Source organism: Heterodontus francisci, chromosome 18, assembly GCF_036365525.1.
Source record: "Heterodontus francisci isolate sHetFra1 chromosome 18, sHetFra1.hap1, whole genome shotgun sequence".
Taxonomy (NCBI): domain Eukaryota; kingdom Metazoa; phylum Chordata; class Chondrichthyes; order Heterodontiformes; family Heterodontidae; genus Heterodontus; species Heterodontus francisci.
This window is the reverse complement of record NC_090388.1, coordinates 51,354,744-51,382,170: the sequence shown is the minus strand read 5'-3', so window position 1 is coordinate 51,382,170 and position 27,427 is coordinate 51,354,744. Positions and strand designations below refer to the sequence as shown.

Here is a 27,427-nt window from a genome sequence, read left to right as displayed (position 1 = left end):
TTGGCTAGTACTTTTGTTCCTGCTTGTGTTTCAAGAATCATACTGTTTGGAGTATGGCGCATATGTTGATGTGGATTTCACAACTGCCTTCTTACTTTCTAGACAAAGGAAAAGTATGAGAAAAATCTAAATGAATTGAATAAGTCCACACCACAATATATTGAAAACATGGAGCAAGTCTTTGAGCAGTGTCAGCAGTTTGAAAACAAACGACTAAATTTCTTTCGAGAAGTCCTTTTGGAGGTTAAGCAACATCTTGACCTTTCTCCTACCAGGTAAAGGATAATATAATGTGTGTAGAACTGAAACACTGGGCTGGGTTTTGTTCTCCCCCCAGGCGTCTGGTTCTGTGGTGGGGGGTGGGGGGGTGCCTGAAGGTGGCATTGGATGAGGCCTGCCACGAGCCTTGTGCCGGGAGGACTCAGCCCGATCCTCCTGGCAGCAGTGAGGCTTCATGGTGGCGCCCTGCCACTGGGCATCAGGACCACAATTTAAATATTAAAATGAATAAAGTTGATGAATTTACATAGACTTACCTGTGATCTTGAGGGCCCACCCCATGATCTTCGGCTCGGCAGCTGGCACTCCCACACCTTCAGATCCCTGTCCGGGGAAATGCGGCGCCACACTGGTAGATGGAGGAGGCACGTTTGTCAGTGTGGGAAGGTGAGGCGACAGGGCCAAATATACAAAACGGGTGCAGTGGATGGTGGGAAGGGTTGAACCTTAAACTTTGTTCAATTTCAGTGTGGGGGGAGGTCAGATGTAAAAGGTAACTCTTTTTGTGACGGGGAAGGGCAAATAGTTATTGTAATTGTCATTAGGGGTGGTGGGAAAGGGGTGCTTGAAATCTATTTGTTTAATTTTGCAGGGTAAATTTTAAAAATTTAAATTGGGTGCAGGGTTGGCTGCCCTTTAAAAATGGCACCAGCACCTGCATACAGGCAGCTGGTGACATTGCCGGGGCTGGACAGCTTGCCCCCTCCACGAGATTGGGGAGGGTGGGCTGCCAAGGCTATTTAAATGAGCCACCACGCTTGAGATTGCAGCGGCTCTTGGGCCGCCATTTTTTGAGCGCACTGCCTAAATATTTGCAGTATTTGAAATAGTTCCCAACAAAATTACTTTGCATTTTAAGTGACTTATAAAATCTTCAGAAGCAAAGTTTGCATTTACATAGGGCCTTTCACAACCTTAGGATGTCCTAAAGTACATTACAGCCAATGAAGTAGTTTTAAAGTCTACTTACTGCTGCAATATAGGGAACTGCGAAGGCCAATTTATTTATAGCAAGGCCCCACAAACAGCAATGTGATGTGACAAATTAAACATTTTTATTGTGATGTTGATTGAGGGATGCATATTGTTACGACTGCGGCAGGAGCAACGCACAATTAATTCAGTCCCGTCGCTCCACAAATTGCAGCATATTATTAAAGTTTTCCCACTCAACCAGAAAACAGCCAAATTAATACTCTAGTAACCCCCCACCGCCCCCAGAATAAAACAGACCAAACCAGGTTTCTTTAGACGAGAACAAATTAACCATTTGTTAACCATAAAACTAAATTTTAAACACTATTAAGATAAACCTATGTCTAAAGACCTTATAATTTCTTATTTTAACCTAACTTTCCCATTCACACACACACACTCAAAAATAAAAGGTAACCGGTTTTAAAAGTGGTGTTTTAAAAAAATTATCTGTTTAAGAATAAGTAAGTAAGTCTTTGTGTGTTATGTTCCTGATGGGTGAGATATCCTAGTGTGAAAATAATCAAATGCCAGTTGAAGTCTTCACACAGATTTGATGAAACAGTCTGTTTTTGATAAACATTCAAACTCTTCGGCTGTAGCAGGCATCAAACAGTTCTTCCAACGATGAGCACAGCAGTCGGTCTACTTTAATTTTAAAACTAACTGTCTCAGTGGAAACTTTACTTAGAATTCCAGCAAGTACAATCAGTCAAGAGAGGTTCAATCTTGAAGCAAATACTTTCTGGCTTGGAAGTAAAGAAAAAGGAGTTTTGATACTTTCAGCAATACAAATGGTCTCTTCAGAAAAAAAGGCTTTTTCTTTCCTTAGGCAATTAATTTGGTCTGTAGCACCTTGTAGAATTTCTGCAGAGAGATAATAGCCAGCTCCTTTGTCCAGTAGCACGCTTCGCTATTTGCTGGTTCAGCCCGGTTTTTGCTGGTTTTACACACAGTCAAATCACAACATTATACCATGTACCATGTGACCTCTCTCTGTCTCCTGCTGTGGCCTAGGGACAGGTGCAGCTGGCACACTGTGCTCAGTCTTAAAGGCACATTGTTTTCAAACAGAGTTTTAAAGGCACACACTTTTTAATCCAAGGAGAAAAATAATTACAGTTCCGTGACAATATTAATCAGGACATATTCAGATGGTGCCAAGGGACCTTTGATCTCCACCTTGAGATAACAGACAACACTTGGTTTAACATCTCATCTAAGAGACAGCAGACTGAATTTTATCAGCGCGCCGCACTCTGCAGTGGCGCACTGTGAAAGCAGCGGCCTTCCAACACGGAAGTGTCGTCGCAGGGGGGCAGAACAGCCGCCCTTGATGACGAAGAGGGGGCAGCCGCCACGTCCCCAACAACTGCGTCCGGCGTTGGTGCAAGCCTTTAGAATTAATTGCAATTTTTAAAGTAATATTTCGGTGCATTTAGTGTACAAATTGCAATAAATGATGGCGGCCCTTTCCCACCTGCCCCCCAGTATTTGTTTTCTGGGCAATGTGAACGTGATCTTTATTCTGAACCCCAACTTCCCCCCCCAACCTCTTCACTTTTGGCCTTCAATCCTTTCCCACCATCCCCACTGCTAATAAAAAAACATTTTCCTGCTCCTGCCAGCCCCCCAACGGCCTGAAAATTTTATTCCTCCCTCCCTCCCTCTCTCCCCCCTCACCAGTTTCTCACCTCAGAACTCTCGACGGAGTTCTGATGGCACGCGAGTTGCGATTAGTGGCCGTAAAAATCAGTGTGGGATGGCTGCTGCCAGCAGGTAAGGTCATTTGCATCTTATTTATGTTCATTTAAATATTTAGATGAGGGCCCCGCCGCTAAGCAGCGAAGGTGCCGCATCAAGGTCCCCCCACCGCTGATAATATGCAGCAGGTGGGGGTCAAAGCGGGCCTCTCCCCACAGAATTTTACGCCCCCCCCCCCCCCCCCCCCCAAACCAGCCGCGACCCATGGTGTGGAGGGGCTGGTAAAATTCAGCCCAGCATCTCTGATAGTGCAGTACTACCTTAGAATTTCACTGGAGTGTCAGCCTAAATTATGTGCTGTAAGAAATATGCATGCATTTCCTTCTCTAATCTAACTGTTGCTGCACAGATTAGTATGTAGCACTAGAAGTAATCCTGGGATTATTGCCCTTGTGGTCCAACTACTAAATCAGCTTCCTAACTCCTAAAAATCTTGGATTTTAATCTTGTTTATAGTTAGTTTTGACATGGACCACTGCTTCCATCTGATTTCCCCCGTATTGCTAAGAGCTTCTGCACCCACTTCATTCTGTTCCTTAATTCTCTTCCCCCTTCCCACTCTGTCCCCTGCCTCCTACGTTGTTCCACTGAAGTGCAACGTAAGCTCAAGGAACAGTACCACATATTTCAATCAGGCACTTTACAATCTTCTGGACTCGACAGTTTCAGAATTACTGCCTCCAGTTTTTCAGACAGCAACTGTTGGTAATGATTCTGCTATTCCGATTTATACCCTCTGTCCCAACCTTTATTTTTTTACTTGATCCATTACCATTTTCTTTCACTTGCATCATCATCTCTTTTGTCATTTAATCTTTTCTGCCTTATCACAAACCTTACCTTTCGTTCTGTCCCCTCCCCCCCCGCCATTATTTCCATTCTTGCTTAAAATCGGTTACATCTCTAACTTTTTCCCTTTCTTACAAAAGATCATCAACCTGAAATGTTTAACTTTGTTTCTCTCTCCACAAATGCTGTGTGACTTGCTCAATATTGCCAGCATTTTCTGTTTTTATTTCATTATGTTCCTTACTATAGCACCAGGGAGGCATTTGGTGCTGATACGTATGCGTAAGAGATGATGGTTTCCCGCTCTTACTTTTGAATGTCCATTATTACTGCATTCTGGCACTCGATTCTTCTTTTTTGGGTAACCACTTTTTCCACAGTGTCATGGATTTGTTCATGGCAGTTTCTTCAAGTTCTAGTCCTTGTCACAAGTATGTTCGGGAGACCCCTGTGGTGTGTTTCTTCCTACTTCTCATCATGGTGAATGCTTACCCTCTTCTAATTCTTATCTTGTCACTTGTCTGCCTTAGGGCGACCACCTCTTGGAAAATGTGTTCAAGAAATCTCTGCTTTCTATATATAACAGAGTGTATCCCACTGTTTGTCAAGCATAGTAAGTTTAAGCTTGAGTGAGTGCAGCTAGAGATACTGGAACCGATCTTAACTTTGAACACCTGGTATAAATGAGGCATTAGCGGCCCAAAATGGTGTTGGGTCACCTGTTTTACACTGGTGCTGTGACTGTCACCAACTTGGTAGGAACCTTTAGATGGGTAACTGGTGTGCCTGCCTGTTTCAGGCAGGAGGGTATTTTTAACATACAAATTGGTGTCCTATGATAAACATAGGATCCTAATGGCAGTTATGAGGTATAAATGGCAGAGCATGCACAACACATAATCAGCCCATTTGTACAGGTGTTAAGCAGCATAACCACTGGTACTTGGAGGCCTCTGAAGACCACTCATAAAATGTCACAAAACCCTTTATTTTCTGTGGGGTCAGTAGGAGCAGGAAAGCTCCTCCAGCCTCATGCTGACCTTGGTGTTCCTTCTCACCCCACCCTCCCATTCCTCCTCCACCCCCCTCCAAAGGCCTGGATCTTTGGATGGCTTCACATTCAGTGCTTCCTCATCTGGGATGCTGCACTAGAGTGCCGACATGGCACACAAAGTTTGTCAGTTCGATGCATATGAGGTCCAGACCTCTTAGCAGCAACAAGGTGGTGTGTTTCGCCCATTTTGTGCTAAAAGGTAAATCGCCCTCACTTTCTGCAACTGTATTTGCACTGGATACTCCAACCATCCAAGTACTCCCATGCCCAGCATGATATGTACAACATCAGTAGCCGATGATTTGAAATAGCCTCCGTTGATATTTTGGGTATTCTATTGGGAATTGAACTTGCCCTCAAGAAGCTAGAGGAGGAAATACAGAGAAATATTCAGAGATGCCTACCTGCACCTGAAGTGGGCTGCGCATACTAACTTTGCCCAAGTATGCACGTTCACAGACCCCATGAGAGTTTATTGGTCATGACCTTGTATAATTTAAAGAAGCATATTCACATTGACAGACATGCACAATCTGCTCCCACCTAGGTGTCTATAAATGACTACACATCATGGAGTTAACTTGGTTTATTATGACTTCAAGGTGTGAATGGCTTTTAATTAAAACTTCGTATATTGGGGGTGTGCCTGACTGAGGTATGGGCATGCATGAGATGCAGTGAACAAGTTATAAATTTGCATGAGGCATGGCATGGGCAAGCAGTAAATGTGGAACAGGCAATTCTTTGTGTAATGCAAACTTGGGTCACAATAGTTGATATATAGTTTTTAAAAAAGAAAGTACTTTCATTTATGTAGTGCATTTCACATACTCAGAACATTCCAAAGCACTTGATAGCTGATGTATTTTGAAGTGTTGCTACTGTTGTAATGTAGGCAAAAGTGGCAGCCAATTTGCACGTGCCAAGATCCCACAAATGCGATGAATAACCAGATAATCTATTTTAGTAACGTTGGTTGAAACCTAATGTTGGTTGAGGGATAAATATTGGTCACGTCACCATAACAGATTCATTTAAAGTGTGTCTTTATCTTGTGCATCTGTTACAGATAGTGTAAACAGTGTTGAACCTAAACAATGCCTGCTATGATGAATGGTGCATTGCTGTCATCTTTGAGTACTGTAATATACCATACTGGGCACTGCACCCACCTCATGCAAGTGCACATCCATTATGCCAACCAGTCACTTTTCCAAAGAATCCAGCCCCCCAGCCTTGGCATTGGTTGACAAATCTATAAAATTCATTTTGAAGTTTTATAAAGTTGGAAACAATATTTATTCCACTGTGCAACTATTTATCTTTATGTGCCCGCATCCTTTTAAATTTTAAGTTGGCTTCTTGCATAAAACCAAAGCTGTATGATGAACTATGAAGAATTATCCAAATATGCCAATTTGCTAGAGTTGTTCAAATTATGAAGGGATGGGACAGAGTTCTTTTTTGAAAAGACTGTTTACAGTGATTGAGGAGTCCAGACCAAGGAGACAGAGATGTGATTTGGATGTGAGCTTATTTCATATCTGACCTTTACATTCAGCAGAAAGAGATCTTTCTGGCGATATAGAAAAAAATGGCAATAGTAATAATTTTGCTGCCAAGTGCCTTTTTAAAATTTGGACCAGTAGACAGGAGTTGCAGAATCTATAAAGACTTCTGCCTTTTGGTGAGTTTTAGCAGGAGACGGAAGCTGCTGAAGCCTTGATAATTTTTAATTGGAAATCATTGTATCTTCCTGTGGTTTAAGAGACGATTATTTGCTAATTCTTGAGTGTCCTAGTTATAAAAGTAGCTTTTAAAAATGTATTTTGTATCATGTGTTCTAAAAACAGTACTGAGAGCTAAGTGGGGGGAAAATCGCATCCAGACAAATTTTGTAGTAATCTTGTACAATGTAAATATGTGGCTAAAGAGACTGAACCTTTTATTTCTAACAATTGATGTAAGCTCAATAAATGACCATTCCTTTAACAGATTTCAGCTTTTTTTTTATTTTCAAAGCTATGGTACTATATATCAAGAGCTGGAACATGCTATTAATTTAGCAGACCCCCAGGAGGATCTTAAATGGTTCAGATGCGTACATGGTCCAGGAATGTCCATGAACTGGCCACAATTTGAGGTATGGCAGCTGAATTGAATGTAGTAGCACAGTTAGAAATTTACCTGCATCATTCCATTTGTTTGCTTTGATCTAATAATTGATTATAGCTCTACGTAGAGTACTAGTGGGTCTATATCTCTTCCATTTCTTGCTACAAATAAATTGGAACTAAGGATGAAGTGAGACTACTTCAGTGACTAGGCATTCTCAAATGGGTGCTTTAGGGGTGGCAATTATCCCCTATGTTTTCTCCATTTCTTATGCTTGTTCATGTACTCTAATTTCTTATGATTTTCCTTGTTGAAGGGCACAGTCACTTCATTACAACCTAAAGGTACCTGTATAGTTTAATAATGGGGTCACTTGTCAGAATTCAATTATATTGTCATTGCTTGAATATAAATTTTCAATGCTTTCATTATCAATAATGAATGAAACATGCTAACAATTTTAATTATGAATAAAACATACATGGAATCAATAAATCATTATTAGTCACTAAGTAGGAGTCTTACTGTAGCAGTTCTCATCAGAGCAGTGAATTCTTTTGACATTACCTCTGGAGTTCCTCAAAGATGTATCTATTTCTTCCCCTCCTATTTCTACTCTAAAGTTGTGCTTCGGTGATACCGTCCGAAGACATGTCATCAGGTTCCACATGTACGCTGGCAACACCCAATTCTTCTTCAGGTCTCTCAACCGCTCCGCTGCCTCTGTGTTATCAGACTGCTTGTTCAACATCCAGTCCTGGAATAGCAGCAATGTACTCCAAGTAAATATTAGGAAGACTAAAGCCATTGCTCTTGCCCCCCAACTTTGTTCCCTCACTACTGATTCAATCACCCTCCCTGGCCATTGTCTCAAGCTGAACCAGATAATTTGCAACTTTGGTGTCTGTTTCTTATTTAACTCTATGCTGAGCTTTCAAACCCATATCCTCTCCTTCACAAAGACTGCCAACTTCCAACGCTGTAACTTTGCCTGTCTCCAGCCCTGCCTCAGCTTATTTGCCGCTGAAACCCTAATCCTTGCTTTTGTTAGCTTCAGATTTGACAATTTCACTGCTCTTTTGGCTGTCTCCCATCTTGTACCCTCCATAAACTTGAGCTCATCCTAAACACTGCTACTCATAACCTAAAGTGCACCGGTCTCGTTCCCCCATCAGCCCTGTGCTTGATGACTGGCTCCCAGTCCACCAATACCATGATTTTAAAATTCTCATCCTATTGTACAATCCCATGATGACCTTGTTTCTTCCTATATCTATAACCTCCTCCAGCCCTATAACCCTCCTAGAACTCTGCCTTCCTCTAACTTTAGTCTCCTGTGTACCCTCCACTCCGCCCCACCATTGACGGCCATGCCTTCAGCCATAAAGGCCCAAAGCTCTGGAATTCTCTCTGTAAACTCTCAACCACCTCCTCCCTTTAAAACCCTCCTCAACACCTAGATTTTTAACCAAGTTTTTGGTCACATCCTAATGTCTCCTCCTTTGGCTCGGTGTCTGTTTTTCTCTGATTCCGAAGTGCTTCATAGCAGTGCAATTTTTTCTTCTCTTAAAGGTGCTATATAAGTACAAGTAGTTGTTGTTGATGGTCTGAATCCTTGAATTCATGTTTGACATCGTGCAACCGATGTTGCTCCTTAATCATAAAATAATGGAAAGTTAGCCTATTATTGAATGCTGTTAGATTTATATTGTATCCCTGCATGGTAACTGCATTGTTTGAGTGCAAGTCGAGACATTTTGGCAGTTTTCTACATACAGGTTAATATATTGTAAGGGTTTAGTCAATCACCTAAGTACTGGGATTGTGTAATATCTTTAGTACTATGCAAGTTGCCAGAACTTTATTTTTTTTTAAAAGCCAATGTTTTGGTCTTGTTATTTGATCTATATTCTGTTGCCACCAGGTTTTGCCGGTTAGGTTTATATCTTTGGCATGCTTTGTTTACTGTCGATTAAGAGGATAATATAGGACATGGGAAGAATAGCGAAGACAGACTGGTTTATTGAGTTTCTGAACATGATCTCTGATATGTATCTGTTCCAAAGTCAAAGAACATTGAGTTGAAATAAAGTTGTTTTAAATTCAATGCCAATAAGTGGAATAATGCCAGAATTATTGAAGCAACTTTTTTTAAGGTTTCCAGTAGAGCCAATAAAAATATATACGGCTTCTATGGAAACCGTCCACAATACAGAACATGACTTCTACCAGTACATGTTATAGACAAACAAATTCTGCATGTTCAATTTCATATTCTGATATTGAAAGTGAATGGTGTTCAGTGGGCTAAAACGAAATGATTGATCAAATATTGTAAATCGCAGTTTTTAAATTCAAAATAACCTTTTTTTGAAAGAGAATTGCTTGTGAGGTTAGGGAAAGATTTGTCATGCATTATTTGCAGTGCAGTAATACACAAGGGGCTGAATTTTTTTCGGCTCCCGATGTCTGCCTCCGTGGTGCAGGAAGATCAGAGTGGCAGCGGCCCGCCACGGAACCCGACTGTCTCTCGATGGGCAGACTGCTTTGTCCAACATCCTGATTTCTTCCAGTTAAATATTGGGAAGCCATTGTCTTTCGCCCCACTTCAAACTCTGTTCCTTCACCATCAACTCCATCCCTTTCCCTGTCAACTGACTGAAGCTGAACCAGACTGTTTGCAACCTTGGTGTCATGGGCAATTAAGGATGGGCAATAAATGCTGGCCTAGCCAGCGGCGCCCACATCTCATGAAAAACAAATTTTAAAAAAATTTGACCCCAAGGTGAGCTTCTGACCATATCAGAGCATATCCACACCATCACAAAGACTGCCTGTTTCCACCTCTGTAACTTCATCTGACTTCACCACTGCCTCAGCTCATCTGCTGAAACTCCGTACATCCTTTTATTACCACTGAACGTAATCCACTCCTGCCCAGCCATCCATGCTGTACCCACCATAAACTTGAGGTCATCCAAAACTCTGCTGCCTGTTTAATAATCCACACCAAGCCCCATTTACCCATCATCCCTGTCCTTGTTGACCTACATTGGCTCCCGGTTAAGAAAAACCTTGGTTTTAAAATTCTCATCCTTGCTTTCAAATCCCTCTGTCATTGCCTCTCCCTATCTCTATAGTCTCTTCCAGCCCCACAACCCTTTGAAATATCTGCGCACGAACTCTGTTCTCTTGAGCTCACTGATTTTAATTGCTCCAACATTGGTGGCTATGCCTTCAGCTGGCAAGGCCCTAAGCTCTAGAACTCCTTCCCATAACCCCTCCTTTTCTCCTTTAAGACACTCCTTGATACCTACCTCTTTGACCAAACTTTTGGTCATCTGACATATCTCCTTATATGACCCAATGTCTCATTTCGCTTTATAATACTCCTGTGAAGCGCCTTGGGGTGTTTTGTTATGTTTAAGGTGCTGTATAAATACAACTTGTTTTCTTCCCGGGAACTTGCAAATATGGCTTTCGCAGAGCCCATAATAGTGTTTTGTAAATAAACTGTATTAGCAAATGTATAGCAGTAATTTTAAAATGATTAATTTTAAAGGTTTAGAACACCTTTGTTACACCTCAATTGTTTCTTTCACTCCGAGAAATCTTGGGTATGTCTGTGTGGAATGTAAAGATTGTCAGACCCAGGATAACAATTTTAACTCATTTTTGAAGTCTTTGTGCTGTTGAAGGATTCAGGTTCTTTCGGGAGTATCATTTATTTCAATTATATTTAAAAAGCAATGATCTAAACAATGTAGTAAACATTATTTTAATATCTTAGCTAGCACACAATATGTTGGCGTTTATAAATATATTTCAAGAGTTATATGGCAATAATATTGATGGTATTACATTTAGTAACCTTTTCTTCCAATTTTTTTTTCTTGCTATCACTTATCAGGATGAAGTAAGTATTCTTACACCTGTTAAGTCTATAATGCTTCAAGTAACTCCAGTGGTTAATCAGTTGACTTGTATTCACTGGTCTGCTGAATACATTTAACACCGGTTGTTGGAAAATCTCCATTAGAGAATAGGTCTGGGTGTTCAGAATGCATCCTCTAAATGGGGCTACTCCTTTCAAGCTGTAGTTTCTTCACGGGGAAATAGAAAAACCAGAAGGACATCAAAAAAGCCCATTTTAAAAAAAAGAATGAACAGGCGTTCATACAGTTCACTTTCTCGTTGCATTCTAACATGCTTTACGATCATTGCCGAAATTGAATTGTAGTCACTATTCTTATGTAGACAATTTCTTGAACAGCAAGATCCCCACAAACAGCATGTGAATTTTTTTCGTTCATTCATCGGATGTGGGCATCACTGACTAAACCAGCATTTATTGCCCATCCCTAATTGCCCTTGAGAAAGTGGTGGTGAGATGCCTTCTTGAACCACTGCAGTCCTTGGGGTGTAGGTACACCCACAATGCTGTTAAGGGAGTTCCAGGATTTTGACCCATTGACAGTGAAGGAATGCCGATATAGTTTCAAGTCAGGATGGTGTGTGGCTTGGAGGGGAACTTGCAGGTGGTGGTGTTCCCATGAATCTGCTGCCCTTGTCCATCTAGGTGGTAGAGGTTGTGGGCTTGGAAGGTGCTGTTGAAGGAGCCTTGGTGAGTTGCTGCTGTGCATCTTGTATATAGTACACACTACTGCCACTGTGCTTCGGTGGTGGCGTGAATGTTGAAGTTGGTGGATGGGGTGCCAATCAAGCGGGCTGCTTTGTCCTGGTTGCTGTTGAGCTTCTTGAGTGTCGTTGGAGTTGCACCCATCCAGGCAAGTGGAGAGTATTACATCACACTTCTGACTTGTGCCTTGTAGGTGGTGGACAGGCATTTGTGAGACAGGAGGCAAGTTACTTTGCACAGAATTCCCAGCCTCTGACTTACTCTTGTAGCCACAACATTTATGTGGCTTGTCCAGTTCAGATTCTGGTCAGTGGTGACCCCCGGAATGTTGATAGTGGAGGATTCAGCGATGGTAATGCCATTGAACATCAAGGGGAGATGGTTACATTGTCTCTCGTTTGAGATGGTCATTGCCTGGCACTTGTGTGGCACGAATGTTACTTGCCACCTATCAACTGAAGCCTGAATATTATCCAGGTCTTGCTGCATATGGGCATGGGCTGCTTCAGTGTCTGAGGAGTCGCGAATGGCGCTGAATATTGTGTAGTCATCAACGAACATCCCACATCTGACCTTATGATGGAGGGAAGGCCATTGATGAAACAGCTGAAGATGGTTGGACCTAGGATACTACTCTGAGGAACTCCTACAGTGATGGCCTGGGACTGTGATGAATGACCTCCAACAGCCACAACCATCTTTCTTTGTGCTAGGTATGATTCCAACTCGTGGAGAGTTTCTCTCTGATTCCCATTGACTCCAGTTTTGCTCGGACTCCTTCATACCAATGTCAAGGGCAGTCACTTTCACCTCCCCTCTGGAGTTCAGCTCTTTGTCAGTGTTTGGACCAAGGCTGAAATGAGGTCAGGAGCTGAGTGGCGGAACCCAAAGCGAGCATCAGTGAGCCGGTTATTGCTGAGCAAGTGCCGCTTGATAGCACTGTCAATAATCCCTTTTATCACTTTGCTGATGATCGGGAGTAGGCTGATAGGGTGGTAATTGGTCGGGTTGGATTTGTCCCGCTTTTTGTGTACAGAACATACCTGGGCAATTTTCCACATTGTTGTGTAGATGCCAGTGTTGTAGCTGTACTGGAACAGCTTGGCTCAGAGTGCATCTAGTTGTGGAGCACAGGTCTTCAGTACTAGTGCTGGAATTTTGTCAAGGCCCATAGCATTTGCAAGTTGAGTATCCAGTGCCTTCAGCCGTTTCTTGATGTCACGTGGAGTGAATCAGATTGGCTGAAGACTGGCATCTGTGATGCTCTTGACCTCAGGAGGAGACAGAGGTGGATCATCCACCCTGCACTACTGGATGAATATGGATGCAAATGCGTCAGCCTTGAATTTTGAATTGCTATATCTGTTCGAATCTATCCCATTTAGCACGCTGGTACTGCCACAGAACACTATGATGGGTACCCTCAATGTGAAGACAGGACTTTGTCTCCACAAGGACTGTTCGGTAGTCACTCGTACCAATACTGTCATGGACAGATGCATCTGCAACACATAGATTGGCGAGGACGAGGTCAAGTAGGTTTTTCACTTTTGTTGGTTCTCTCTCCACCTGCTGCAGACCCAATCTAGCAGCTATGTCCTTTAGGACTCGACTAGCTTGGTCAGTAGTGGTGCTACCGAGCCACTCTTGGTGACGGACATTTAAGTCCCCCACCCAGAGTACATTTTGTGCCCTTGCTACCCTCAGTGATTCTTCCAATTAGTGTTCAGCATGGAGAAGCACTGATTCATCAGCTGAGTGGGGAGGGGCGGTAGGTGGTAATCAGCAGAAGGTTTCCTTGCCCATGTTTGACCTGACGCCATGAGACTGGAGTCAATCTTGAGGACTCCCAGAGCAACTCCCACCCGACTGTATACCACTGTGCTGCCACCTCTGGTGGGTCTGTCCAGCTGGTGGGACAGGACATACTCTGATCTTGGTGTCTGGGATGATTCTGTTCGTATGACTGTCAGGCTGTTGCTTGACTAGTCTGTGGGACAGTTCTCCCAAATTTGGCATAAGCCCCCTGATAGTAAGGAGGACTTTGCAGGGTCGACAGGACTGGTGCCTAGGTCAATGCCGGGTGGTCCGTTGGTTTCATTCCTTTTCTTGGGCTTTATAGCAGTTTGATACAACTGAGTGGCTTACTAGGCCATTTCAGGCAGCATTTAAGACTCGACCACATTGCTGCGGGTCACATGTTCATCAGACCAAGTAAGGATGGCAGATTTCCTTCCCTGAAGGACATTAGTGAACCAGATGGGTTTTTACAACAATCGACAATGGTTTCATGGTCACACTAGACTAGTCTGTTAATTCCAGATTTATTAATTGAATTCAAATTCCACCATCTACAGTAGTGGGATTCGAACCCCTGTCCCCAGAGTAATTGCCTGGGCTCTGGGTTACTAGTCTTGAGATTACCACTGTGCTATCACCTCCCATGTGAATAAATGAACAGATAATCTCTTTATGGTGACTGAGAAGTGCTCTCCCGGATACCAGGAGAACACCTTGCTGTTTAAATAATTTTATGGGATCCTTTAATTGTAAAATCATAGAATGGTCACAGCATAGAAGGAAGCCATTCGGCCCATCGAATCTGTGCCAGCCCACTGCAAGAGCAACTCACCTAGTCCATTCCCCTGCCTTTTTCTCGTGGCCTTGCAAATTCTTTCTCTTCAGATAATTATCCAATTTTCTTTTGAAGGACTTGGTTGACTCTGCCTCCCCCATACTCTCATGCAGTTCATTCCAGATCCTAACCACTGTCTGCATTAAAAAAAAGTTTTCCCTCATGTCACTGTTGCTTCTTTTGCCAGTCACCTTAAATTGGTTTCTTCTGGTTCTGCATCCTTCGGCCAATGGGAACAATTTCTCCCTATTTACTCTGTGCAAACCCCTCATGATATTGAACATCTGCATCAAATCTCCACTTCATGGAAAACAGCCCAGCTTCTCCAGCCTATCCAAATAACTGAGTTCCTCAACCCAGGAACCATTCTTGGGAATCTTTTTTGTACCCTCGCTAATGCCTTAACATCCTTCCAAACCAGTGTTTTATGCAGGTTTATCATAACTTACTTGTTTTTGTACTCTATGCCCCTGTTTATAAAGCCCAGGATCCTGTTTGCTTTATTAACTGCTTTCCTGGTGGGTCGTGGGGTCTTTGGTTCCAGTCTTATCCAAAAGATGGCAGCTCCAGTAGTACTGCATTGAGACTTGTGCTTCAGTGTGTAGCTTGAATATGTGCAACTTTGTGACCCAAAGATGAGAGTGCTACCAATTGAGCCCAGCTGACACTTAATTCCTGTTGCCCTGCTTTCATTTAGCTGCACTTTGTGTGCTTTTTTGAAAGACAGTTTGTCTAATTTGGCTTGTAATAGGCCTAATAGGGAGCAAAGAGGAAAGGTATGTGTTTATATAAAACAAGCATATTATTTGTAGGAAAAGCTTGCAGATGGACGTCATGCAAAGCCTGCTTATGGCACAAGCTGATGGTGACTTGCTACTTGTTAACCTCATTTGCCTGTGATGTATGATGATGTTTATGGTGGGGCCATATGTAGACAAATGTCCCAAGATAAAAATAAAAGGAACAAAGCCAAGCAATAGTTTGAGAATTAGTAGAGGTGACCAAAACCTGAGCTGAAAGATAGGTTTTGAGAAAGTCTTTTTTTAAAGATGAAGGGAGAGGTGCATAGGTTTAGGGGCGGAGTTCCAGATATTAGATCACCAATAGTGGAGGAACTCATTAAAGGCTATAGTCTAAGGGCTGAAGGGTGCAATAAGGATGGGGGGGGGGGGTGTAAAATTGAGTAGGAGGCAGGGGGCAGTTCCCAACCCCCTCCCACCCAGCTGCAATTTTACCTGGGTCAGCGGTGGCGAGAAACGGCCTGCCTTCCCCAGGCCAATTAACTGGTACTTAAGTGTTTCCTCCTGCCGCCGCAGGTATTTTACCCTCGGCGGCCATACGGCAAAAGCCTCAAGAACCCCAGCTGGTAAAACCAGATGGCCTTCTTGCAGACTGTGGGGGGGGGGCGGCGCCCACTGTTTTTTTTTTCATGTTTGTGCTTTTGGCCAGACCTGGTCATTATTCCGTCATTCAACACCCTCTCTACACTAATGCTTTGTCTTTCACCACACCATTAACACACCCGTTGCCTTTGCTCCATGACCACCTTTTCAGTTATTCTCTGTGACCCTATGTCCTATCAACAGCCTCCCTTTTGTTATCTTATGCCCCACCCCCCGCTTTTTGTTTCAAAACTGTTACATTTCTAACCTTAGCCAGTTCTGAAGAAGGGTTACTGACCTGAAACGTTAACTCTGCTTCTTTCTCCACAGATGCTGCCAGACCTGCTGAGTATTTCCAGCATTTTTTGTTTTTATTTCAGATTTCCAGCATCTGCAGTATTTTGCTTTTGTTAAATGTAAGAGATTTGGAATAGATGGCAGGAGGAGCTCCTTTACATTGCAAGTTGTGGAATTCACTTTCAGGGTTACTGTTTGAGGCAAAATTATGTCAATGTTCAAGATTAGATTGGAGAGGTGAATAAAAAATGAGTTGAAGGGACATGTGAACAGGGTGGTTAAATCTGATGAACTATTTGCTTAAGTGGAGGATAAATGCCAACATTGGTGCCAAATGACCTGTTCCCATGTTGCAACATCTCTGTCTTCAGGTTTTGAACTTTTCAGCATTTTCTGACAATCTTATGTAGAATTCCATGGTCATATTGAAATTCAACTTTCAACTCTGTTGCTTGTAATTCAAAGTATTGGAAACTGAACCAACCATTTAAAAACAGTACACTGAGACTGTTCACTGTAAATATAAAATGGCTCTTAATTTTCATCTTTTTGAAAATGTTTACTGCTTGTAGATAATACTTAGCAGAATGTGGCAACGTTTTGGCCAGAAAATTATTTTTGGTTTTCATGTGTTCTTGCGTGTAACACACAGGAATGGTGTGCAGACCTCAATCGCACACTCAGTAGGAGGGAAAAGCCTAAAAAGACTGGAGATGGAGTGACATTGACTAGTATCAGTCAGACAGGAGATCAAGCATCTCAGCCTTCCAAACACAGCAGGTAAGAGATTCAAAACTTCTGTATTACTGCCAGTTTCCCACAGGAGAGGAATAACAAAGAACATAGATCTGGCAATGCATACTCTACAGCTGTGTACTGATTCAACACATTTATGAATTTTTGTTTATATATAATGCTCATATCAAATTATGCAGTGCTTATGAATTGAGTTTTATACTGAAGTCTGGGTTCTTATAAAAACAATTATTTCAGTTCATCCCAACAGATTAATACAGAATCAGATGACTTTATTTAGTAATGAACCAAAAAAAAGTGTTAATGCTTAAGTTCTTGATTATGTATTTTATTGATAACTTTGAGATTCATCTCAGCATGAATTGCACTAAATATTTCAATGAGGTTTTTTTACAGTTCTGTTTAACTTTGCAGCAAATTGTCCTATCTGTCAATTAATGTCACTGGCTTTCTGAAATCTATAGTTTCAAAAGTCATCTTGTACTGCTTGACTATACTATCAGAACAATTTGCAAATAATGCACATTTTTGGGACTGGTGCAGCTTGCCATTAATGGCTGACTCAAATTTACGGTATGAAGACCGTTCACTAACAGTGGATTCTCGCATGCTGTGTGGCACTTGGAAAATTGCAGGCAGCGCACTCGCAAATTTCCAATAAGTTGCCTGCTGTGAACAAGGCCATGCTGGTTGCAGTGCGGTCTCGGAAAATTTACATTGATATCACTTGAGAGTGGAGCCAGAGTTAGTTTACAAAAACAATTGCAAAAAACCTGGGTTAAATATCTGCAGAAGTTTGGCTAAAATTTGTGATACATACGAACATACATACCAGGAGTAGGCTATTCGGTCCCTTGAGCCTGCTCCGCCATTCTGTCAGATCATGGCTGATCTGTTTGTGGACACAACTCCACTTTCCTGCTTACCGCCAATACGCTTTGACTCCCTTGTTTGTCAAGAATCTATCTACCTCTGCCTTAAAAGCATTCAATGACCATGCCTCCACCACTTTCCAGGGAAGGGAGTTCCACAGACTCATGACCCTTAAGAGAAAAAAAATTCTCCTCATCTCTGTCTTAATTGGGAGACCCCTTATTTTTAAACTCTGTCCCCTAGTTTTAGTCTTTTCCACATGGAGAAACATCCTTTCAACATCCACCCTGCCAAGTCCCCTCAGGATCTTGCATGTTTCAATTAGATCACCTCTCATCCTTCTAAACTCCCAATGAATACAGACCAACCTGTCCAACCTTCCCTCAGAAGATAATCCTCTCATCCCAGAAATCAGTTGAGTGAACCTTCTCTGAACTGCTTCCAATGCAGTTATATCCTTTCTTAAGTAAGGAGACCAAAACTGTCCACAATACTGATGTCTCGCCAGTGCCCTGTACAACTGTAGCAAAGCATCTCTACTTAAATATTCCATACCCCTTCAATAAATGACAACATTGCATTTGCCTTCTTAATCACTTGCTGTATCTGCTTATTAACTTTGTATTTTGTGTACTAGAACACCCAGATCCCTCGGCATCTCAAAAGTTCTGCAGTCTCTCTCCATTTAAATAATATGTTGCTTTTCCACATGATACTCCATCTGCCACATCTTTGCCCACTCATTTAATCTATCTATATCCCTTTGCAGAACCTTATGTCCTCTTCACAACTTGCTCTCCTACCTATCTTGGTATCATCAGCAAATTTAGCAACCATACATTCTGTCCCTTTGTCCAAGTCATTGATATAGATTATAAATAGTTGAGGCCCCAGCACTGATCCCAGTGGCACTCCACTAGTTACAGCTTGCCAACCTGAAAATGACCCATTTATGTCTACTCTCTGTTTCCTGATAGCTAACCAATCCTCTCTCCATGCTGATAGTTTCCCCCCTATACCATGGGCTCTTATTTTGTCTTGTAACCTTTGATGTGGCACCTTGTCAAATGCCTTCTGGAAATCCAAGTACACTACATCCACAGGTTCTCCTTTATCCACGTTGCTTGTTAGTTCCTCAAAGAACTCCAATAAATTAGTCAAACACTATATTTCCCTTTCACAAAATCATCTAGATTCTGCCTGCTATAAATGACCTGCTATAACCTCCTTAATAGTTTCCATCATTTTCCCTATGACAGATGTTAAGCTAACTGGCCTGTAGTTTCCTGTTTTCTGTCTTCCTCCTTTCTTGAACAGAGGAGTTACATTTGCTATTTTCCAATTTGATGGAACCTTTTCAGAAATTAGAGAATTTTGGAAAAGTAAAACCAATGCATCCATTAGCTCAGCAGCCACTTTTAAGACCCTAGGATGAAGTCCAAGAGGACCTGGGGACTTGTCAGCTTTTAGTTCTAATAATTTTCTCAGTGCCCTTTCCCTGGTGTTGGTAATTGTTTTAAGTTCCTCCCTCCCTTTCAATTGTTGCTTTGCGATTATTTCTGGGTTATTGTTTGTATCCTCTACAGTGAAGACAGATGCAAAAAATCTGTTCAATTTCTCCATCATTTCCTTATTTTTCCTTATTAGCTCCCCATATCACTCTCTAGAGGACCAACACTCACTTTACCTGCTCTTTTCCTTTTTAAATACCTGCAGAAACTCTTACTGTCTGTTTTTATACTTCTAGCTAGCTTTCTCTCGTACTCTAATTTCTCCCTTCTTATTATTCTTTTGGTCATTCTTTGCTGTTTTCTGTATTTTATCCAATCTTCTGACCTGCCTCTACTCTTTGCTGAATTGTATGCTTTTTCTTTCAATTTGATCCTATCTTTTAACTTCCTTAGATAGCCACGTATGGTGCATCCTTCCCCTAGAGCCTTTCTTTCTCACTGGCATGTATCTTTGCTGAGTGTTATGAAATATCTCAAATGTCTGCCACTGCATCTCTACTGACCTATCCCTTAATGTAATTTCCAAGTTTATTTTAGCCAGCTCTGTCTTCAAAACCTCATAATTACACTTATTTAAGTTTAAATACACTCTTCTCACCCTCAAACTGAATGTGAAATTCAATTATGTAATCACTGCTATGTAGGGGCGCCTTTACTATGTGATGCACATAAAACCTTTGAGCCTAAAATACCAGACTTTTGCTGCCAAAGTTTATATTAGAATAAAAAAAGGCTGCATGTGCAAATCTAATCTAATTGTATTAATCAGTGAGAAACTTTGCTGTTATTAGGATGCCCTATGTTATTCAGGTAAACTTGTTTGTTTTTAGAAAAGTCGCAGTCATGGTATTGAACAAATGTGATTTATGAAGCTGGTCAGCAACATAACTAACTTTGCGAGCTGATGGAACATTTTATTGATTGAATTTCATTGTAAAAGGAGCTTGCTGTTAATGATGTTATTTCCCAAATGGCAGTCTTAGTGTCCGGAGTACTACTAACTCGATACGTTCCAATTGTAACCCATTTGAGGAAGAGGAGAATGGCAAACCCGTTGACGAGAAGGAGAACACAGTAACCAAAAAGTTGGTGAAAGATCATTTTTGATAAACTTCACACTTTCATGCTGCTGCTTAATGTTTCCTTATTCTAGGTTCCACAAAGCCAATGTACTGACTAATGCATGGATTTGTGCAGTGTGGTTCTATGCTCCAAAGGGCTCTAAATATGTTTCTTCAACTTTCCTTAAAACAATTTTTTTTTATTTACAGAGTTACCATCTTTAGAGTTACCTGCTTGTTTTTTCTAACATTGTTGAACTACTTGTCACTTTAACAATGGTTATCTTGTTGATTCCTGTGGCTCCTCTAATTTTGTGCAATCTGTTATATTCTTGAATATGAGTAGTTGATGTGTGTTTGCATGCTTAAATTTTTAGAAGTTTGAAATTTTCTGTTTTTCTTATTAGAACCTCCAGTCAGTTTGGTGGGAGGAGAGGGGAAGAATTAATGCTATCTTTGTACTCATCACTAATAGAAGAATGAATAATGTTGTCTTAATATTCATAATTGGTACTGTGGTTTACCAAAAATACCTCATCTTGATTTTCCTATTTTGGTTTAAAATTAATCTGCCAATGTAGCTTAATATTGGAGTACATGAAAGCCCCTCAATATCTGTTCTTGTCCATTTCTTTTTTATTTCTCACTCTACTCTTTTTGCCAATTTTTCTCCCCCTCCCTTCAAAATGGTTGATTGTTAGCTAGGTTGCAGTCACCCTAGCTTGTTCAAGTGCTATTCTTCCAAATTCATAGGATCAGGAGTAGGCTGTTCAGCTCCTCGAGCCTATTCCATCATTTTGTTAGATGACAATTGATTTGTATGTCAACTTAATTTATCCACCTTCGTTCCATATCCCTTAATACCATTACCTAACAAAAATCTATTTCAGGCTTAAAAGCTAAATGGCTCCTAGCATCCACAGCCTTTTGGTGGGGCGGGGGGGGGGGAGAGAGAAAGTTCCAATTTTTCACCAGCCTTTGTATGGAAAAATACTCCCTGATTTTGCTCTTAAATCACCTAGCTTTAATTTTAACGTTATGCTTTCGTGTTCTGGAGGAAGATGTTTCTCGCTATGTGCCTTTTTAATTTTAATGGTCTCAATTAGATCATCCCTCAACTTCAAAACTCAAGGGATTAAAAGCCAAGTTTTATGCAACCATCTTCATAATTTATTCTTTTATGCCCCAGTATCATTCTGGTGAAACTGTGGTGCACCCCCTGCCAAGGCCAATATATCTTTCCTGTGGCTCAGTTCCCAAAACTGAATGCAGTACTCAGGATGGGATCTGATTGTCTCTGAGCAACTGAAGCATTAACTTCATTTTTGTATTCGACCCCCTTGAGATAAAGGCTGACATTTCATCAGCCTTTTTGGTTACTTTTTGTACATGACAGTGTGTGAACAAGCTGTTCAAATGCAGGAGTGAGGAATCCATACAGCCACATTTATAGCAGGGGCACACTGGAATGGGAATGCAGGTAATTTTCTTTAATGCAGCAGTACACAAGAAATAGGAACAGGAGTAGACCATATGGCCCATCAAGCCTGCTTCGCCATTCAGAATGATCATGGCTGATCTTGGGATTCAACTCCACTTTCCTGCCCACTCGCCATACCCCTTGATTCTTGGAGAGATCAAATCTGTCTATCCCAACCTTAAATGTATTCAGTGATGGTGCATCCACAAGCCTCTGGGGTAGAGAATTCCAAAGATTTGCAACCCTTTGAGTTGAAGTAATTTCTCCTCTTCTCAGCCCTGAATTACTGGCCCCTTATCCTGAGACTTTCCCCCCTATGTTTTATGTTCCCCTACCAGCAGAAATAATTTTTCAGTGTCTACCCTATCCAGCCCCTTTAGAATATTATGTTTTAATGAGATCACCTCTCATTCATCTAAATTTCAGAGAATACAGGCCTAATTTACTTAGTGTCTCATCATAGGACAACTCCCTCATCCCAGGGACCAATCTAGTGAACCTTTGCTGCACTGCCTCCAATGCAAGTATATCCTTTCTTAAATGTGGAGACCAAAACTGCACACAGTATTCCAGATGTGGTCTCACCAAAACCCTGTACAATTGTAGCAATACTTCCTTATTTGTAGCAGTACTCCAAGCCCCCTTGCAGTCAAGGCCAACATCCATTTGCCTTCCTAATTGCTTGCTGTACCTGTATATTAACTCTGTGTTCCTTGTACAAGCACACCCACGTCTCTTTGAACATCGACATTTACAAGTTTCACACCTTTTAAAAAGTATTCTACTTTTCTATTACGACCAACGTACATAACTTCACACTTCCCTACATTATACTCCATCTGCCACCTTGTTGCTCACTCACTTAACCTGTCTATATCACTTTGCATCCTCTGTGTCCTCCCCACAGCTTACCTTTCCACCTACCTTTGTATCTAAGTTTGCTGCTGATGCATTACTCTGTCTCTTCATCTAAGTCATTAATATAGAGTGTAAATAGCTGAGGCCGCAGTACTGATCCTTGTGGCACTGCACTATTTACTGCCTGCCAGCTCAAAAATGCCCCGTTATGCCCACTCATTACTTCCTGTCTGTTAACCAGTCATCTGTCCATGCTAATATATGACCCTCAACTCAATGAGCCTTTATCTTGCCTTTTAACCTTGTGTGGCAACTTATTGAATGTCTTTTGGAAATCCAGGCATGCTACATCTACTGGTTCCCTTTTATCTACCCTACTAGTTACATCCTCAAATAACTCTAATAAATTTGTCAAACAGGATTTCTCTGTAGTAAAACCATGTTGACTTGTTCTAATCATACTGTGCTTTTCTAAGTGCATTGTTAATGTTAGGCTAACTTGCCTGTAGTTCTCAGTTTTCTCTCCCTCCTTTCTTGAAAAGGAAACAAATGGTGTAACAACGTTTGCTAACTTCCAATCTGATGGGACTGTTCCTGAATCTAAGGAATTTTGGAAATGGAATTGGAATTTTTGGAGTAACGAAGCAAAGCGTAGTGTCCGCGCCACAACTAATTCAGCTGAGATCAACCAGCTTAGCAGATTAACTCTTGGACAATGCGGTCTCCTCTACATTGGGGAGAAAAAGTGCAGATCGGGTGACCGCTTTGCGGAACACCTCTGCTCAGTCCGAAAGCATGACCTGGAACTTCCAGTTGCTTGCTATTTCAACACTTCCCCCTGCTCTCATGCCAGCACTTTTGTCTATGGCCTGCTCCAATGTTCCAGTGAACATCAACGCAAGCTCGAGGAGCAGCACCTGATCTTTCGATTAGGCACTCTACAGCCTTACAGACTGAACATTGAGTTCAATAACTCAGGACGTGACTAACCTTTTTTTAAATTATTTTTCAACCATGTACCTGCTTTTCATGTAGTCAGAGCTGCTCATTATTCTGCTATTAATGCTCTCTCTGAACTAATGCTTTGTATTTCACCACAAGCATTTACACTCTTAGTCTTTGTTCCAGGACAGCTTTGTTATTTAATCTCTCCTGCCCTCTGCCCTATCAAACACCTACCCCTTTGTTCTTTCCTCCACCCCACTCCCCTTCACTTGCTTAAAACCTCATTCTTTGCCAGTTCTGATGAAAGGTCACAGACCTGAAACGTTAACTTTGTTTCTGTCTCCACAGATGCTATCAGACTTGCTGAGTATTTCCAGCACTTTTTGTTTTTATTTCAGATTTCCAGCATCTGCAGTATTTTGCTTTAATTAAATCTTGGACTTTCGCAGTCTGTATAGGTCAGCCACTAAAGACTTATTTTTTTGAAAAAAACCTTTTTTTTACTGGATTAGAAAATAGCAATATTGAACAGGAAGGATCTACCTGTTTTTGAACAGTGCTTACTTCAACTTCATCTCACAATAAATCCCATATACACATGCTTTTTTCAGTATCATCTAATCAAAAATTGGTTCATTTTTAGTATTGTGAAATTATATTTTCCTTTTCCTGCTGTTATTCCATATGTGCCCCACACACTCTGCAAAAACCATGGGAGGCACCGCTTCTCCCAGACCTTACAACCAGATACTCAAAAGTACGTTAAAGTGACCAGGGATAATTCTCATGACTTTCTTGCTCTTCTCTTTTGCTGAGCCCTCACGTCCCCATGATCACCTCTGAGCACCCTTTCCCATAATTATGGCAGAGATTAGATGGGTGACTATGTAGAATCAGTCAGTGATCATCCTGGACTCTTCTATTGCTGATCGAGCACTCAATACATTGTCCCATCCTCTGATCATAATTTATTTAGTTTGATTTGTAATCAATGTAAATTTCTGCAAGAATTATACATCCTTCTGATTAATAATTTGATTGCCAAGTACAGTAACTTTTTATTTTTTGGCATTTAGTGTTAGCAGCTATGAAAAGAACCAAAACTACACCACAGAGTGGTCAGATGATGAAACTAACAATCCCTTCAACTGCAATGAAACAAATGGTGATAATCCTTTTGATGAGGACCATTCAGGATCAGAAGTCCGCGTGCGAGCGTTGTATGATTATGAAGGGCAAGAACATGATGAGCTTAGTTTCAAAGCAGGTGTGTATACATATATTTCTAAACTTGAATCTGAGTAGTTTTATTCATGGATCAAAGTGGATAGAACTGCATGTATTATTTGGCATCATCACCGAGATATCTTCACTGCTTTTCCCCCTCAGTCTCTGCAGTGGGTGACGTCTCATCCTCAGAGATTTCAATCTCCATCTCAACGCATCACGTTCTCTCTCCTCTTGTGAGTCCACTGCCCTCTTTCTTATCGAAATCTCTCCCTGCATGTAAACTCCCCAACCTTTAGTCATAGCCATCCTCTCGATCTTGCCATTTCACATGCTCTTGCTAATCCCATTGTATCAATTACAGATACAGCCATCTCTGATAACTTCCTCTCCACTCATATCCCCCTTCCATGCCCCAACCCTACCTCATTTTGTATCTGTCCCTGGAAAAAAACTATTCACCCCTCACCCCACCCTGCCCCAATTCACTTACAGCTGCACTTCAAAATCTCAACTACCTAGCCTTTGGCCTTCTGTTTGCCGCATTTCTGCAGCTACTGATTTGCTCAACCATACCCTCACCTCCATCTTTGATGCCCCAGTCCCCAATAAAATATCAGTCACACTCACCCTGGCCATTCTCCTTGGTACAGCTCTCATCTCTGCTCCCTTAAGTCCAAGGGACACAGACTTGAATGGATGAGGTGGGCAACTGGTTTAGCCATCACTGCCGAATTTGGCTGGACCACTTAAAACTTTCTCGGGTTCAACTAAAACTGTTCACTATTCCAGGATCATCTTGGGGTGCAAAGATAACCCCTGGCTTTTTCTCTATACTACAAACCATCTTCTTAAACCCCCATTCTCCTCCAGTAATATGTGCAAGAAGCTGATGGATGACTTTGTCACGAAGATTGAGATCAGCTGCCTCTGCCACATCCCTCCCTTCCACTAGCCCACCCGACCAAACTTCCTGTAATGCTCCTCTCTGTCCTAGCACTGAACTTGCATCCTTCTTTAGTTTCTGTCCCATCTCCCCTCATGCCCTCTCTCAGCTTATCTTGTCCATGAGTCATGCCTCCTGTTCTCGCGATCCTGTTCCCGCTAAACTGCTGATCACCCATCTTCCCCTCCTGGTTCCCATGTTAACTGATATTGTCAAACATCTCTCTCTCCATGTGTTGTCCCATTGTCTTTTAAATCTGCCAGCATCACCCCAAGGTATACCCACAGTGCTGTTAGGAAGGGAGTTCCAGGATTTTGACCCAGCGACAGTGAAGGAACAGCGATATAGTTCCAAGTCACGATGGTGTGTGACTTGGAGGGGAACTTGCAGGTGGTGGTGTTCCCATGTATTTGCTGCCCTTGTCCTTCTAGTTGGTATAGGTCGCAGGTTTGGAAGGTGCTGTCTAAGGAGCCTTGGTGCATTGTTGCAGTGCATCTTGTAGATGGTACACACTGCTGCTACTGTGCGTCAGTGGTGGGGGGAGTGAATGTTTGCAGATGGGGTGCCAATCAAGCGGGCTGCTTTGTTTTGGTTGGTGTCGAGCTTCTTGAGTGTTGTTGGAGCTGCACCTTTTCAGGCAAGTGGAGAGTATTCCATCACACTCCTGACTTGTGCCTTTTAGATGGTGGACAGACTTTGGGGAGTCAGGAGGTGAGTTACTCACCTCAGGATTCCTAGCCTCTGACCTGCTGTTGTAGCCATGGTATTTATATGGCTATTCCAGTTCAGTTTCTGGTCAGTAGTAGCCCCGAGGATGTTGATAGTGGGGGATTCAGCGATGGTAATGCCGTTGAATGTCAAGGGGAGATGGTTAGATTCTGACTTGTTGGAGATGGTCATTGCCTGGCACTTGTGTGGCGCAAATGTTACTTGCCACTTATCAACCCAAGCCTGGATATTGTCCAGGTCTTGCTGCATTTCTGCATGGACTACTTCAGTATCTGAGGAGTCACGAATGGTGCTGAAGATTGTGCAATCATCAGCGAACATCCCCACTTCTGACCTTATGATTGAAGGAAGGTCATTGATGAAGCAGCTGAAGATGGTTAGGCCTAGGACACTACCCTGAGGAACTCCTGCAGTGATGTCCTGGAGCTCAGATGATTGACCTCCAACAACCACAACCATCTTCCTTTGCGCTAGGTATGACTCCAGCCAGCAGAGGGTTTTCCCCCTGATTCCCATTGATCTCAGTTTTGCTAGGGCTCCTTGATGCCATACTCGGTCAAATGCTGCCTTGATGTCAAGGGCAGTCACTCTCCCCTCACCTCTTGAGTTCAGCTCTTTTGTCCATGTTTGAACCAAGGCTCTAATGAGGTCAGGAGCTGAGTGGCCCTGGCGGAACCCAAACTGAGCGTCACTGAGCAGGTTATTGCGAAGCAAGTGCCGCTTGATGGCACTGTTGATGACACCTTCCGTCACTTTACTGATGACTGAGAGTAGGCTGATGGGGCAGTAATTGGCCGGGTTGGACTTGTCCTGCTTTTTGTGTACAGGACATACCTGGGCAATTTTCCACATTGCAGGGTAGATGCCAGTGTTGTAGCTGTACTGGAACAGCTTGGCTAGGGGCGGGGCAAGTTCTGGAGCACAGGTCTTCAGTACTATTGCCGGAATATTGTCAGGGCCCGTAGCTTTTGCAGTATCCAGTGCCTTCAGTCGTTTCTTGATATCACGCGGAGTGAATCGAATTGGCTGAAGTCTGGCATCTGTGATACTGGGGACTTCAGGAGGAGGCCGAGATGGATCATGAACTCGGTACTTCTGGTTGAAGAATGTTG

The 27,427-nt window shown here is 42.2% G+C and overlaps 1 protein-coding gene across 5 annotated transcripts in view; it reads left to right on the top strand.

Moving 5' to 3' along the window:
• Positions 1-27,427, top strand: part of LOC137379635 (protein kinase C and casein kinase substrate in neurons protein 2-like) — a 157,154-nt gene that overhangs the window by 124,154 nt on the left and 5,573 nt on the right. For 4 of the 5 annotated variants that reach the window (XM_068050742.1, XM_068050744.1, XM_068050743.1 and 1 more), the window contains 5 exons: positions 103-275; positions 6,884-7,004; positions 16,582-16,709; positions 20,047-20,154; positions 24,490-24,680. In XM_068050742.1, coding sequence (XP_067906843.1) covers positions 103-275; positions 6,884-7,004; positions 16,582-16,709; positions 20,047-20,154; positions 24,490-24,680 — 721 coding nt within the window. The remainder of the gene's footprint in view (positions 1-102; positions 276-6,883; positions 7,005-16,581; positions 16,710-20,046; positions 20,155-24,489; positions 24,681-27,427) is intronic. The other variant, XM_068050746.1, reaches the window with a different exon arrangement.